General features: G+C 49.5%; 1 protein-coding gene across 2 annotated transcripts in view; it reads right to left on the reverse strand.

The window, feature by feature from the left end:
* Positions 1–13391, reverse strand: part of AXL (AXL receptor tyrosine kinase) — an 86248-nt gene that overhangs the window by 25698 nt on the left and 47159 nt on the right. Inside the window, exons 9-13 of one of the 2 annotated variants that reach the window (XM_077336603.1) lie at positions 9812–9956; positions 8679–8705; positions 6988–7114; positions 6579–6670; positions 5121–5216 (exon numbers count right to left, since the gene is read on the reverse strand). In XM_077336603.1, the coding sequence (XP_077192718.1) occupies positions 5121–5216; positions 6579–6670; positions 6988–7114; positions 8679–8705; positions 9812–9956 (487 nt within the window). Of the gene's footprint in view, positions 1–5120; positions 5217–6578; positions 6671–6987; positions 7118–8678; positions 8706–9811; positions 9957–13391 lie in introns of both variants that reach the window. The other variant, XM_077336602.1, reaches the window with a different exon arrangement.

Genomic DNA, 13391 nt, shown 5'->3' on the forward strand with positions numbered 1-13391 from the left:
TTCCAGCTCATCTCCAGACGAGAGAGATCAGTTCTCCTGGAGAAAGTGGGAGCCTTGGAGGGGGGAGTCTCTAGCATTGCCACCAGGGATGCCAGCCTCCAGGTGGGCCCTGGGGATCCCCCGGAATTCCAGCTCATCTCCAGACGAGAGAGATCAGTTCCCCTGGAAAGAATGGGAGCCTTGGAGGGGGGAGTCTCTAGCATTGCCACTTAGGGATGCCAGCCTCCAGGTAAATTTTTTTTAAATTTATTATTTGATTTTTATACCACCGCTCTTCCAGTGGTCTCTCAGTGGTTCGCACAATTTAAAACAATAAAACTCCATAAAACACCCCTTACAGCAATACACAATGGAAAGATAGATGGTGACCTCTTGCTCAGCATTTCCAATCCCCTCCCTCCTTCCTCTTCCCCCCACCTTCAACCGGAGGGTGTTCTGTGTTCTTCCTCTGGAAGTGAGGAGCCAGATCTAATAGGCATCAAAGAGGGGGGGGGATCCCCTGGAATTTCAGCTCATCTCCAGACGACTGACTGAGATCTGTTCTTCTGGGGAAACTGGATGCTGCAGCATGTGGAGTCTATAGCATTGCCACTAGGGATGCTAGCCTCCTGGTGGGCCCTGGGGATTCCCTGGGGAGAATGGAAGTTCTGGGGGTGGACTCCATAGCATTAGGGTGCACTGTGGCCCCTCCCTGCTCCATAACCCACCCACTTCCAGCTCTCCAGGTATTTCCCAACCTCAGAACTGGCAAGCCTACATCAAGCAGGGGATTCATCCCAAAGAGGGGTTAGAAGTGGAGCTGAATTGGGCCTCTTTTACAACCGCCTGAGAGAGCCTCCACGGTGTAGCATTTAGAATGCAGGACTACGATCTGGGTTCAAATCCCTGGGTGACCCCGGGCCAGCCTTACACACAGTCTGAGCCTGACCGTCTTCCATAGGAGCCTAGCCTTTTACCCCTGTCAGTGTCAGAGGCCCCACTCCAGTGCCTCCTGCTCCCAGCCACGCCGTCAGTGGGGGAAGCCCACCGGGGGGGGGGTTCCCCGGGCCCACGGAGCACCCCTGCCGCCTCACAGAGAGCCAGCAGCAGGAAAGCCTAGTAAAACCCCTTGCCAATATTACAATACAATGCAATAAAATAACCCCCTTTAAAAGACAAAGATGGCAGGCGTAACAGTTCTTAGTTCCATATTCCTCGTCTATTCCCAGCAGTGTCAACAGGGGTAAACGGTGGTGATGGAGGGCCCCAGGGGGATCTAGATGCCATGAGGGCTCAATCTGCCCAGTGTGCAGCCCAGCCTCAACCGAAAGCCTGGTGGAAGAGCTCCATCTGGCAGGCCCTGCAGAAACCAGGGATTTCCAGCAGGGCCCTCAGCTCTTCTGGGAGCTCATTCCACCAGGTAGCAGCCAGGACTGAAAAAGCCCCGTCCCTTGTTGAGTCCAGGCATGTTTCCCAGGGACCGGCATCCTCAACAATGCTAAGCATAATGCCTTGTGGGGGCCATAAGGAGACAAGCGGCCCTACAGGTAAGCAGGACCCAGGCAACATATAGTCTTAAAGGTACCTTGAATTTGATTCGGAAGCATCTGGGCTACCTTCGTGACCTGAGCCTCCATTGACAAAGAGGCATCAAAAATCACGCCCAAGTTCCTGGCCATGGGTGCAGATGGAACCAGCACTCCGTCCAGGCAGGGGAGCCACGCTTCCTGATCCTGCCCCCTTCTTCCCAGCCACAGGACCTCCGTCTTAGAGGGGCTGAGTTTCAGGCGACTCCGCCTGATCCATCCAGCCACCGCTTCCAAACAGGTGGCAAATGTCTTGGGGGGGGGGGGGGGGGAGTCTTGCTGGCCGTCCATTAGGAGGTAGAGCTGGGTGTCATCAGCGTACTGATGACACCCCAGCCCATAACTCGGGACCAGCTGGGCTAGAGGGCACATATAGATGTTGGATTTTAGTAAAGGTTCCCCATGATGTTCTGATGGATAAATTGAAGGACTGCAATCTGGATTTTCACAAAGTTAGGTGGATAGGGAATTGGTTAGAGAACCACACTCAAAGAGTTGTTGTCAATGGTGTTTCATCAGACTGGAGGGAGGTGAGTAGCGGGGTACCTCAGGGCTCGGTGCTCAGCCCGGTACTTTTAAACATATTAATGATCTAGATGAGGGGGTGGAGGGACTACTCATCAAGTTTGCACATGACACCAAATTGGGAGGATTGGCAAATACTCCAAAAGATAGAGTTCAACGAGATCTGAACACAATGGGAAAATGAGAACAAGATACAATTTAATAAAGATAAGTGTAAAGTTCTGCATCTGGGTCAGAAAAATGAAAAGCCTGCCTACTGGATGGGGGATACGCTTCTAGGTAACACTGTGTGTGAACGAGACCTTGGGGTACTTGTGGATTGTAAGCTAAACAAGAGCAGGCAGTGTGATGCAGCGGTAAAAAAGGCGAATGCCATTTTGGGCTGTATCAACAGGGGCATCACATCAAAATCACAAGATGTCATAGTCCCATTGGTCAGACCACTGGTCAGACCACACCTGGAGTACTGTGTGCAGTTCTGGAGGCCTCACTTCAAGAAGGACGTAGATAAAATTGAAAGGGTACAGAGGAGAGTAACGAAGATGATCTGGGGCCAAGGGACCAAGCCCTATGAAGATAGGTTGAGGGACTTGGGAATGTTCAGCCTGGAGAAAAGGACGTTGAGACGGTACATGATAGCCCTCTTTAAGTATTTGAAAGGTTGTCATTTGGAGGAGGGCAGGATGCTGTTCCCATTGGCTGCAGAGGAGAGGACACGCAGTAATGGGTTTAAACTACTAGTACAACGATATAGGCTAGATATCAGGAAGAAATTTTTCACAGTCAGAGTAGTTCAGCAGTGGAATAGGCTGCCTAAGGAGGTGGTGAGCTCCCCCTCACTGGCAGTCTTCAAGCAAAGGTTGGATACACACTTTTCTTGGATGCTTTAGGATACTTAGGGCTGATCCTGCGTTGAGCAGGGGGTTGGACTACATGGCCTGTATGGCCCCTTCCAACTCTATTAAGGGAGTACAAAGGGGTTCTAGTGTGCATTTATATGCTTTAACTAGTAAGCAAGCCCACTGCAGGGAAATGCAGCGGGCGCCAGGACTCACCGGCGGCGGGCTGGTCGTCGTCGGCGGTGGTGGCGGCGGCGGCAGCAGGCTTTTGTAGGCAGCAGGCAGGCAGGCTCCCTCGGGCGGCGGTCTGACGCGGCGAGAGGCGCTTCGCGCCTCTCACCGCGTCAGACCGCCAGGGAGGGAACCCCCGGGCTTCGCGCCTCTCGCCGCGTCAGTCCACCAGGCAGGGAACCCCCGGCAGGGGGCTCCCTGGGGCGGCGGCCTGACGCGGCGAGAGGCGCGACTGCTGGGGGCTCCCTGGGGCGGCGGCCTGACGCGGCGAGAGGCGCTTCGCGCCTCTCGCCGCGTCAGGCTGGGAGCAACTGCGAGGCTGGGAATCGGAGGGACCAATCGGCAGGCGCTTTGCGCCTGCCGATTGGTCCCTCCGATTGTCTGTCGTGAGGAAGGGTCCAACCCGGACCCTTCCTCATCACGGACAAAGCCCACCTCAAGGGGGCTTAACGAATTATTTAGTCCGTGGTGCCCGTGGCGCCACGGGCTGTTTAAAGATAATGGAATTATGTTATGATTATGAAGGTGTGAATGTTTCTGTGTTGGCTGCTTTAGGAGCTCTGATCACGTAGAAAGGCAGCATCAAAATTATTTAAGTAAATACACGAATGAAAGGCTTATCTCACAAATCCTACACACAGCAGCAAACCAGTTCTTTTGATAATCCAGCAACAGGGCATAGAGGCTTTCTCCTGAGAAGAACCTAAGAAAAGCCCTTCTGGATCAGACCAGGGGTCCATCTAGTCAGCATCTTTTCCCACACAACAGCCAATCAGTTCCTCTGGAGGGCCAGCCACAGGGCAGAGAGGCCAAGGCCCTCTCCTGATGGTGCCTCCTAGCAGTGGGATTCAGGTGTTGACTGTCTCTGAATGTGGAGGTTCTCTTTAGTCACAGTGTCCCTCTGTAGCCACTGAATTATCTATCCTCCTTGTATCTAAGGTCTGTCATGGAGGACATGAGAAACAATATAAGCCAATTTGGATCCACACTGGCTAATAAAGGGTGTAAATAAATAAAAACCACATGCAGGGAATTGTCAGGATGCTATGCTCCTGCCATGATTTATACTGTTTTATTTAGCTTGTTAGCCATCATGGAGTCTGTTAGTTTATCCAGCCTGTAAGCCACGTTTTATCGCCTCAGTATTCTGTTCAGCTCTCACTGAATTCACACCTCTCCCCCAACCTGCTCCTCTCACCTCTCCCCCATCCATCTCCCTTCCCCTCCGGAATGCAACCCTGGGAGGATATCCCTATCTGGCTGCTGTGACTGTCTGAAATCTTCCCACATTCTATGGGTTCTCACAGGGTAGGGTGCAGGTCGTGGCGTTAAGCGCTATGCTTTTTTTGCCAGTGCTTCAGTTTCGACAAAGTTTTATCGAGAATGCTTGTTTCCTCTGAACACATGAAATGTTTTGCAAGTCAAGGGTTTGCTTTTCTGAGAAACTGAAACTCCTCACAGAATCATTGCAGCAGTGCTCACTTCACTGACGGGAAGCACGGAACAGCCACACATACCCGGGTGCCTCTCTGGGTTTGGTTGCCAGATCCAGGTTGGAAAATACCTGGCGAGGTGGAGCCAGAGGAGGGCAGGGTTTGTCAGTACGGTCCTGGCAGGCGTTCTTGGGAATTATAGTCCATGGACATCTGGAGAGCCCCAGTTTGGCCACCCGTGCCATAGAGTCCACCTTCCCAAGATGCCAGCTTCTCCAGGGGATCTGTTCTCTGTCATCCAGAGATCTCCCACAATTTCCAGCCACCCCCTGGAGGTTGGCAACCCTTCCTGCAGGGACCAATCGGGGTCCCTCTTCCAGGAGCCATGAAAACCCACCCAGATTGCCTTCCCCTCAATGACGATCCCCACTGGATCCTGTTTGGCCCTGCTTTCTTCTTATTCAGGCCCCCTCCAGAGATCCTCCACAGACAGGAGGGAAAGAATGCTGGTTGCCAAGGTAACATACCTTCCCCAAGGGTCTTCCCCAGGGCCACCTTGTGGCGGTCAATCATCACATCTCGCAATTTCTCCTTCAGCTCCTCGCTAATCCCCAGACTGTTCACTGCGGGAAGAAAAGGAGGTCACGGAACATCCATAGACTCTCCACGCCAGAAGGGGAGACCAAACTCAAGAAGTCTTTTCCCTGGTGCTAAGAGAGGTGTGAGGTTTGGACAGGAAAACAGGCCTGCTGGAGAAGGGTCAGGATATATGGCATTAAAGGTCTTCAGGACTTGAACAGGGGTCATTCAGTTTTAAAGACGGGAAACTATGGAACCAGAAAGTCTATGAGGAAGTGCTAACTCTCCCTGCCTTTCTCCCAACCTTGTCTTCTGACTGTCTGGAACCTCTGAATAAATTGTTTCGGGTCAGGTCAACTCTAATCTCAGATAGTCCAGTGCTATCTTGGGTCATCTTGAAGGCAGAAAAGTCCTCCTAGAATCATGGAGTTGGAATGGATCTCCAGGGTCATTTAGTCTAACCCCCTGCACAATGCAGGAACTCACAACTACCTGCCCTCCCACGTGATCCCCTCCCCAACCAAAAATCCCCAGAATCCAGCCTGGCCTAAAGGAAATTCACCTACCATCCCACAGTGGCAATGAGCAATTCCCCAGGCATGCAAGGAAGGGCCACACAAGACAAACACTGACACATCCCTCCCTGCCCACCCACTCACCATCGGCATTCCTGTCAGATGAATATCCAGCCTCTGCTTAAAAACTTCCAAAGAAGGAGAACGCACCACCTCCCGAGGAAGCCTGTTCCACTAAGGAACTGCTCTAACTGTGCCCACCACACTGTGTCGGAATTCCAAGTGTTTCTGCACAGGCTCAACAAGTTTGGGGACCTGTACCCTACAGTGACCAGTGCTACACTTTGGAATCAAGGTTCCTGCTCTGAGAGGATCAGTAGATTTGAATTGTGGAACCCAGAAAGTAGGACTCATGCATTGGACCCTAGAAACATTACTGGTGATAATAGTTCCTTATACTCTGCTTTTCTGACTATAATTCGGAGTGGCTTCAATAGCAAAGAGCTCTCCTTCTGCAAGGGAGATGAGCATGTGCTGCTGCCCACCAAGTTTTTGAAGAAGTGGGAGGGACTAAGTGAGGCAGGTGCCCTATGCAGCTCCTGATTGGATGTGTAGAAGAAAAGGCACCCCATTAAACAGCGCTTCTGTCTGAAATGTCGAACTGCGACTATCAGAGTGCTATACCCCTTGTTCCCTGATGTTTTGTGGCCTTCCCACAGCAACCGTTCTGTTTGGCTGCTGCACCGTCTGGTGGTGGCCGTTCTGTGGCTGTGCCCACCACCCTCCCGGGTCGGAATTCCAAAAGTGCCCGCAGGCTCAGAAAGGTTGGGGACCCCCGGACAGCAGGGACCTCCAATGGTAAGGGAACCTTATTCTGCCCCAGACACTCACGGGTTGCTTCGGTGGTTCGGCGGCTATACGATTTGCGGACCCGGTAGTGAACCACCAGTTCCCCCTGCTCCATGCTGGGTTCAAATGCTTCCCTGCAGGTTGGCAGAAGAGGGGTTGGGGAGAAGCAAAGGGTGGGGGGGGAGGTCCGGTCTTAGATCCACGGCTCGAAACAAGCAGCCAGTCCACAGCTAGCGCTGTGCGCGGGCTCCGGGCCGCCGCAGCCAGCGCCTCACCGCGGGGGAGGAGGGAGGGTGCGCAGCAGCGCACCCTCCCTCCCCCCCCGCGGTGAGGCGCTGGCTGCGGCGGCCCGGAGCGGCCGATTCGGACGTTCCCACGCAGAGCCGTAGACCACACATGAACTCTCAAAGTGCCTTCTGCTGGGTCCCGATTCCCTGTGCCCTCAACTTACCCATATCGTGTTTCCTTCTTCCTCATCCGTGTCAAGAAGACTATGATGAAGACGGCCACTGCTGCCGCCACGGCCACAGCGATCACCACATACCACCAGTGCCAGGAGAAGGCTGGGGGAGCGTTTTCTACTATGAAGGAGAGGGGCAAGGGTTACTGGCTAAGGCCGTTCCCATTCCCCATCTGGTCAAGGGGCACCTTCCTTTCATTTTGCAGAGTTTCTATTCCGTTCAGTGCCTTCTGTTATAGAGGGTGACCATGTTGGTCTGTAACAGAGGAGCTAGATTCACATCCAGTAGTATCTTAAGAGACCATTTTAAGGGTATGAGCTTTCAGTCCCTCTGGTGGGGATGGGGGTGTCCCACTGAGAGGCCCTACCACTGCCAGCCACCTGGCCAGTGGGAGGGAAGTATCACCCCCCCCCAAATAAAGGGAGGAACACCAGAAATTAACCCAACATGCCTACATGACCTGGAATTGGCATAGCCACATTCAGTGGCTCTATCCATCCACCTCATTCTTTGTCACCCCCTTCTTCTTTTGCCCTCAATTGCTCCCAGCATTAGGCTCTTCTCCAGGGAGTCCTTCCTTCTCATGAGGTGGCCAAAGTATTTGAGTTTCATCTTCAGGATCTGGCATTCTAAGGAGCAGTCAGGGCTGATCTCCTCTAGGACTGCTTCAGTGACTCCATCCAGCCACCTCATTCTCTGTCGTCCCCTTCTTCTTTTGCCCTCGATCGCTCCCAGCATTAGGCTCTTCTCCAGGGAGTCCTTCCTTCTCATGAGGTGGCCAAAGTATTTGAGTTTCATCTTCAGGATCTGGCCTTCTAAGGAGCAGTCCAGGCCAATCTCCTCTAGGACTGACCAGTTTGTTCGCCTTGCAGTCCAAGGAACTCGCAGAGTTCAAAAGCCTCAATTCTTCGACGCTCGGCCTACCTTACGGTCCAACTTTCACAGCCATACATTGCAACTGGGAAGACCATAGCCTTGACTAGATGCACTTTTGTTGGCAGGGTGATGTCTCTGCTTTTTAGGATGCTGTCTAGATTTGCCATAGCTTTCCTCCCCAGGAGCAAGCGTCTTTTAATTTCTTTGCTGCAGTCCCCATCTGCAGTGATCTTGGAGCCCAGGAATATAAAATCTTTCACTACCTCAATTTCTTCCCCATCTTTTTGCCAGGAATTGAAAGGGCTGGATGCCATGATCTTTGTTTTCTTGATGTTGAGTTTCAAGCCAACTTTTGCACGCTACCTGAAGGAGTCTCAAAGCAGCTTACAGTCGCCTTCCCTTCCTCTCCTCACAACAGACACCCTGTGAGGTGGGTGAGGTGGAGAGAGCTCTGATATTACTGCTCAGTCAAGAACAGCTTTCTCAGTGCTGTGGCAAGCCCAAGGTCACCCAGCTGGCTGCATATGGAGGAGGCACAGAGAATCAAACCCGGCTTGCCAGATTATAAGCCCACACTCCTAACTGCTACACCAAGCTGGCTCTCTGGCATTGCACTCCTCCCCCAGTATTTCTGTGTCACTTCTGGGTCAAGTTAGCACATTGTGTTAATTTCTGGTGGTCCTCCTTGGTCTTGGTAAGGGATCTCCCCTCCCCACCAGTTCCTCCAAAAGACCTGGCACCCCTTGTTCCACCCCAAACTCCCTGCCAATTTCTGACGGCTGCTGGACCTCATGGTGCCTCTCACCTGGCTGAGCTTGTGGTGAAAATTCATCTGCAAACAAAAAAACCAATAAATAGGTTATGCCAGGTTCATTGTTGAAGCCAGACAAGCAAAATGTATAATGTCCATCATTCTAGTAACAAATAACCACAGTCTCACTTTGCCCACAATCCGTAGTGAAAATGAAATCAGTTAAAAGTTACGAAACGTAGCTAAAAGATTACTATCACAAGGTGAAATAAATACAAGAATTATGCATTGGCTATGATGAGGATTCCTTAACCACACCAGAAACAAACCTTTTCCTAATAATTATGGATGAGGATGTCAGCCAAAAAGGAATATTATTTTATCTTCATTACAGCCAGAGGCAGCATTCAGTACTATATTAACTAAATCAGGATAACATCATATAAGGGGCAATACAAGACATAATGAATGAGATCTTCTACTTTGTACAGCCCACAAGAGCAGAGCCGCCTGGCAAAAGAATATAGATATTTTTTCCCAGTAGAGGCTCCATGTCAGATTGGGTGTCCCCAAACTAGGTTGTGCTTAGAAGCCAGGCATGCCTCCAGACACAAGGAAATGAATCAGACCTTCAAAGCTGTTGGTAATCAGAAACAAGTCCTGTTTGGGAGCCGGCTCCAGTTTCCATAACCCCTCAAGGCTCTACAAAATGGGCCAGAATTTAAAATCTGGGGATTCTGCATTCAGAACCAGATCTGAGGTCCAGAACTGCCAGGCTCCAGACCACTGGGGAGGTGGAGCTACAACCAGGGATCAAAAGAACCACTTTTTTTTTGGGGGGGGGGAAGAATTTGGACCAAGATTGATGGCACCCATAAAGCATATTTTGTAAATGCAGCTTAATTGAGTCACTGAGTATCCTCTCACATCTGTCTGCTGCCCTTAAAAAGATGTGATGGAATCCTCATTCAGTTAACAGCTTCCAAATGTCCAAAACTGGTGGGTTCTCTCAATCTTTGGTTTTGGGTCCTGTCCCAACGGATATTGCAATCCTTTGAAATGTCTGAGGATTATCGTTCCTGAGTCTCTCCCTTGTACAACTTTCTTCCGGGCCCTAACAAGAGTGTCTTCTGGGTAGCTGTTCTGCCTTCACACAGTACACAAGGCAGCCAAAAAAGCTAACTTACCAAAACCCAAGGGGGAAACCATGACAGCATGACTCCAGGGCCCATCACCTGCGCCTGTATAGGCCGCGACTCGTACAGTTAGGTTCCTCATGGATGAATTCCACTCCAAAATTCTCTCGTGGGTCAATCCCACATCCATAACCACCTGGCAGGAGAGGGAACATGGCCATGTGACTTACAGGGAAATTTCCCTATGGGGCATCTGTGTTATTGTGATTTAAAAGTAGTAAAGTTAATTTATAAATATTGAGACCAGACAAGGCAGTATTAAAGTATTAAAAAGTATTTTACTAGACTTCCAGGGTACAAAAACTTGGACATAAAACAAGAAAATGCATAGCTTTCCTTGGCTCATGGCAGAGCTCTAAACCCTAGCAGTTACATAGTTAAACTCCAAGATGGATCTCCCTCTCTGTGCTGAAACAGTCCCAGAAAAAACCAAGGCAGGTCACTTGTGTGCGTGAGAACTAGACACGTCATCAATGGCAGCAAGCACTTTGCATACAAGTAAACATATCACATGACCCACTATACCTGTTCCCACAGCAATTATCAGTATGATGTCACAACATCAATGAGTCCTTCTTCAAACTTCTCTCTAGCAACTGCAATCTTGATTGCGACGTGTCTCATCCCATTCTTCGAATTCTCGCCTTTGATCATTGTGATACAGGCTGCATTATCTTCATCCATCGTGACTGGCTTACGTTCATCTATGCCGAAGTCCTTCAGGAGAACTATTATCCATTCAAGTTCTTTGCAGGCACTGCAGGCTGCTATGTCTTCTGCTTCTGTAGTTGATCCTGCTTTCGGATGCTGTCTCTTACTGCGGGGGACATCAACCCCCAGTCCGCAGCCCGGTACCAGCCCACGAAGGCCACGGTACCGGGCTGCCGGCAGCCGCGCCTGCCTCCCCCCCACACAGTTAGAAGCTCACCAGGCCCGGCTAGCTTCTCGCTGCAAGAGGGAGGGGAAGAGGCAAACGTGCATGCGCAGTTGCCGCACATGCGTGTTAGTGCCCCCTGGTGCCGAAAACGTGCATGTGCGGCAACTGCGCGTGTGCGTTTGTGAGCAGCTGCCGCACAGCGCCCGGGCCGTCGGCTCTCCCCTCACCCTGGAGGCGGTCCCTGACCACAGAAAGGTTGGGGACCGCTGTCTTACTGGTCCAGCTGATCAGGTTCCCTCTGAAGAAGAATAAATATCCACTTAAAGATCTCTTATCAAACTTGACTTCATGCCAGTTTGCGCTCACATATCCCTCTAGTTGTGGTTTTTGACATGGTGATATCTTCAATTTCAAATCAGCGCTCTTGTTGAGATATCTTGCCATCCTTCCTACCCCATTCCAATCACAGTGATCAGGAGAGGTGACCTTTCCACTCAAGGTCCCTACTGCAGCTGTCATGTCAGGTCTGGTAACATTATTCAGGTATAACAACTTTCCAGTGGCTTCTCTGTATGGCTTGTTGTTATCCAGTGGTTGTCCATCAGGTGTATCTAGCCAACTCCTTCTTCCTCAGTGTCCATTGATTTGCCAAGTCCATTATTTTATGTTTTTGGATAAGTAAAAATCCACCATCTGTGGACCTTTCCACTTCTATTCCAAGGTAGGTGTTGACTTCGACATGTATATTCAGTTTTTCAACAATCTCTTTTGTTTCCTCTTTGTTTCTGCAAATAAAAGCAAATCAACAAATACAAGTATGTATTGATATTGTCCATCTTTACTTCTGGAGTACACACCAGGTGCGGATGCTCCTTGCTGGAATCCTTGTCCCTCGAGTAGGCTGTTGAGCTTCTCATTCCAAGCTCTAGCTGCTTGCTTAAGTCTGCGGAGACTTCTGTGCAGTTTGCACACAGTTCTTGGATCCTTAAATTCACCTCCAGGTGGTCCTTCCATGTGGATTTCTTCTGTTCATTCTCCATTGAGAAACACTGATTTCACATCTACTTGCTCTACGCCATCCTTCTTGATGCAGCTATGCGGAGCAGTGTTCTGGGTGTTGTATAGTTGACAGCAGGTGCATATGTGTCAGCAAAGTCAGTTCCATATTTCGGGGGTTCCTTTGGCTACCAAGTGTGCCTTTTATCTGTCCACGCTTCCACCAAGTAATCTTGTTATTTTGAATACCCATTTGCATTCAACTGTATTCTTTCCAGCTGGTAATTTGGTGAACAACCATGTTTGGTTGCTGCAAAGAGAATCAAGCTGTACTTTCACTGCATCCAGCCCTTTGACCCTTCCACTCATCATCTCTTCTCAGTTTGAAGATTCACATTGATCTGGTGCTTTGACATGATAGGTATGTTTAGCAGGTATGCCTTTATTCTGCCTTTTCCACCCTCTCACAGTAGATGGCAATGTCATATCTGCTTCTTGGGTTGCCCCTTCTGGTTGGGCATTGTTGTTCAATCCAGTATTGTCACCAGCAGATGTCATTGCCCCTTCTGTTTGACTAAGGCAATGTAGTGCGGCATTTGCTCAACTGGATGGTGCTGCCCCTTCTCTTGAGCTTGCCCCCTGTTGTTGAGCATCGGCTCCGGTAGGCAGCATCATGGCCTACTGTGTGAACCTTCTTGCCTTACTGTTCCTGCTTTCCTCTCCTCCTGTGGAGAAATCCTGTGAGGAAAACTGTTGGGTACAATTTTCATGCACAAACACAACATGCTTTATATCCACTTCAAAGATTCATAACTGTAAATCCTTTGTTGCAAGGGGTGTAACACACAAAAACTTCCAGCTCAGTTCTGTGATACACTTTTGCTTTGGCACATTTTTATGTGCCACTTTAGCTCCAAAAGTTTTCAAGGTTAGGCTAGATTTTCTGCCATCCCAAGCCTCATGTGGCATTTTGCCAATGAGTGAATGTTATTGTACAAGTAAGATGCAGTATTGGCTGCCTCAGCCCAGCATTTATCTGGTAAATTTGAACCTAACAGCATGCGTTTCTGTTAAGGTTCCATTGAATCTCTCAGCTGTGTGTTCCATTTAACGCAGGACTCTATGGGACTGTCTTCCCATGTGAAAACCCTTCTTGTTCAAGGAAATTTTCAAATGCAGTACTGAAAAATTTAGATGCATAATCAGTTATCAAACATTCAGGAACTTCTGAGAATTTGTTCCTCACATAATTCACATACATTTTAAATTTATCCAGTGTTTGATCTTTTGATTTCAAAAAGTATACACATGTATATTTTGTTCCATTATCAATCACTATGAGAATATATCTTGCATTTCCAGCAGATGATGTAATTGGACCAATCAGGTCAGCATGGACTCTCTCTAAAGGGTTACAGTTTTGTTTTGAGAGCTTCCAGTGTTGCTGCACGTGAAGGGCCTTGTCCCCTTTGCTTTGAGACAAATTTCACAGCCATTCCTGGACATTTCACATTCTATAATCTTATAACCAACATCACACAAAGATTTCTTAACAGATTCAACATTTCTATGGCCGATTCTTCTATGAAACCCATAAAGACAGTTTCTATGCTTGCAAACATTCTTGCTTACATTAAGCAGCACTGGCTGTTCACAGCGTTCCTTCTCAGCATTGAGAAAATAAATATTCCTTCTTTC

This window comes from Paroedura picta, chromosome 5 (genome assembly GCF_049243985.1).
Source record: "Paroedura picta isolate Pp20150507F chromosome 5, Ppicta_v3.0, whole genome shotgun sequence".
In the NCBI taxonomy this organism is placed as follows: domain Eukaryota; kingdom Metazoa; phylum Chordata; class Lepidosauria; order Squamata; family Gekkonidae; genus Paroedura; species Paroedura picta.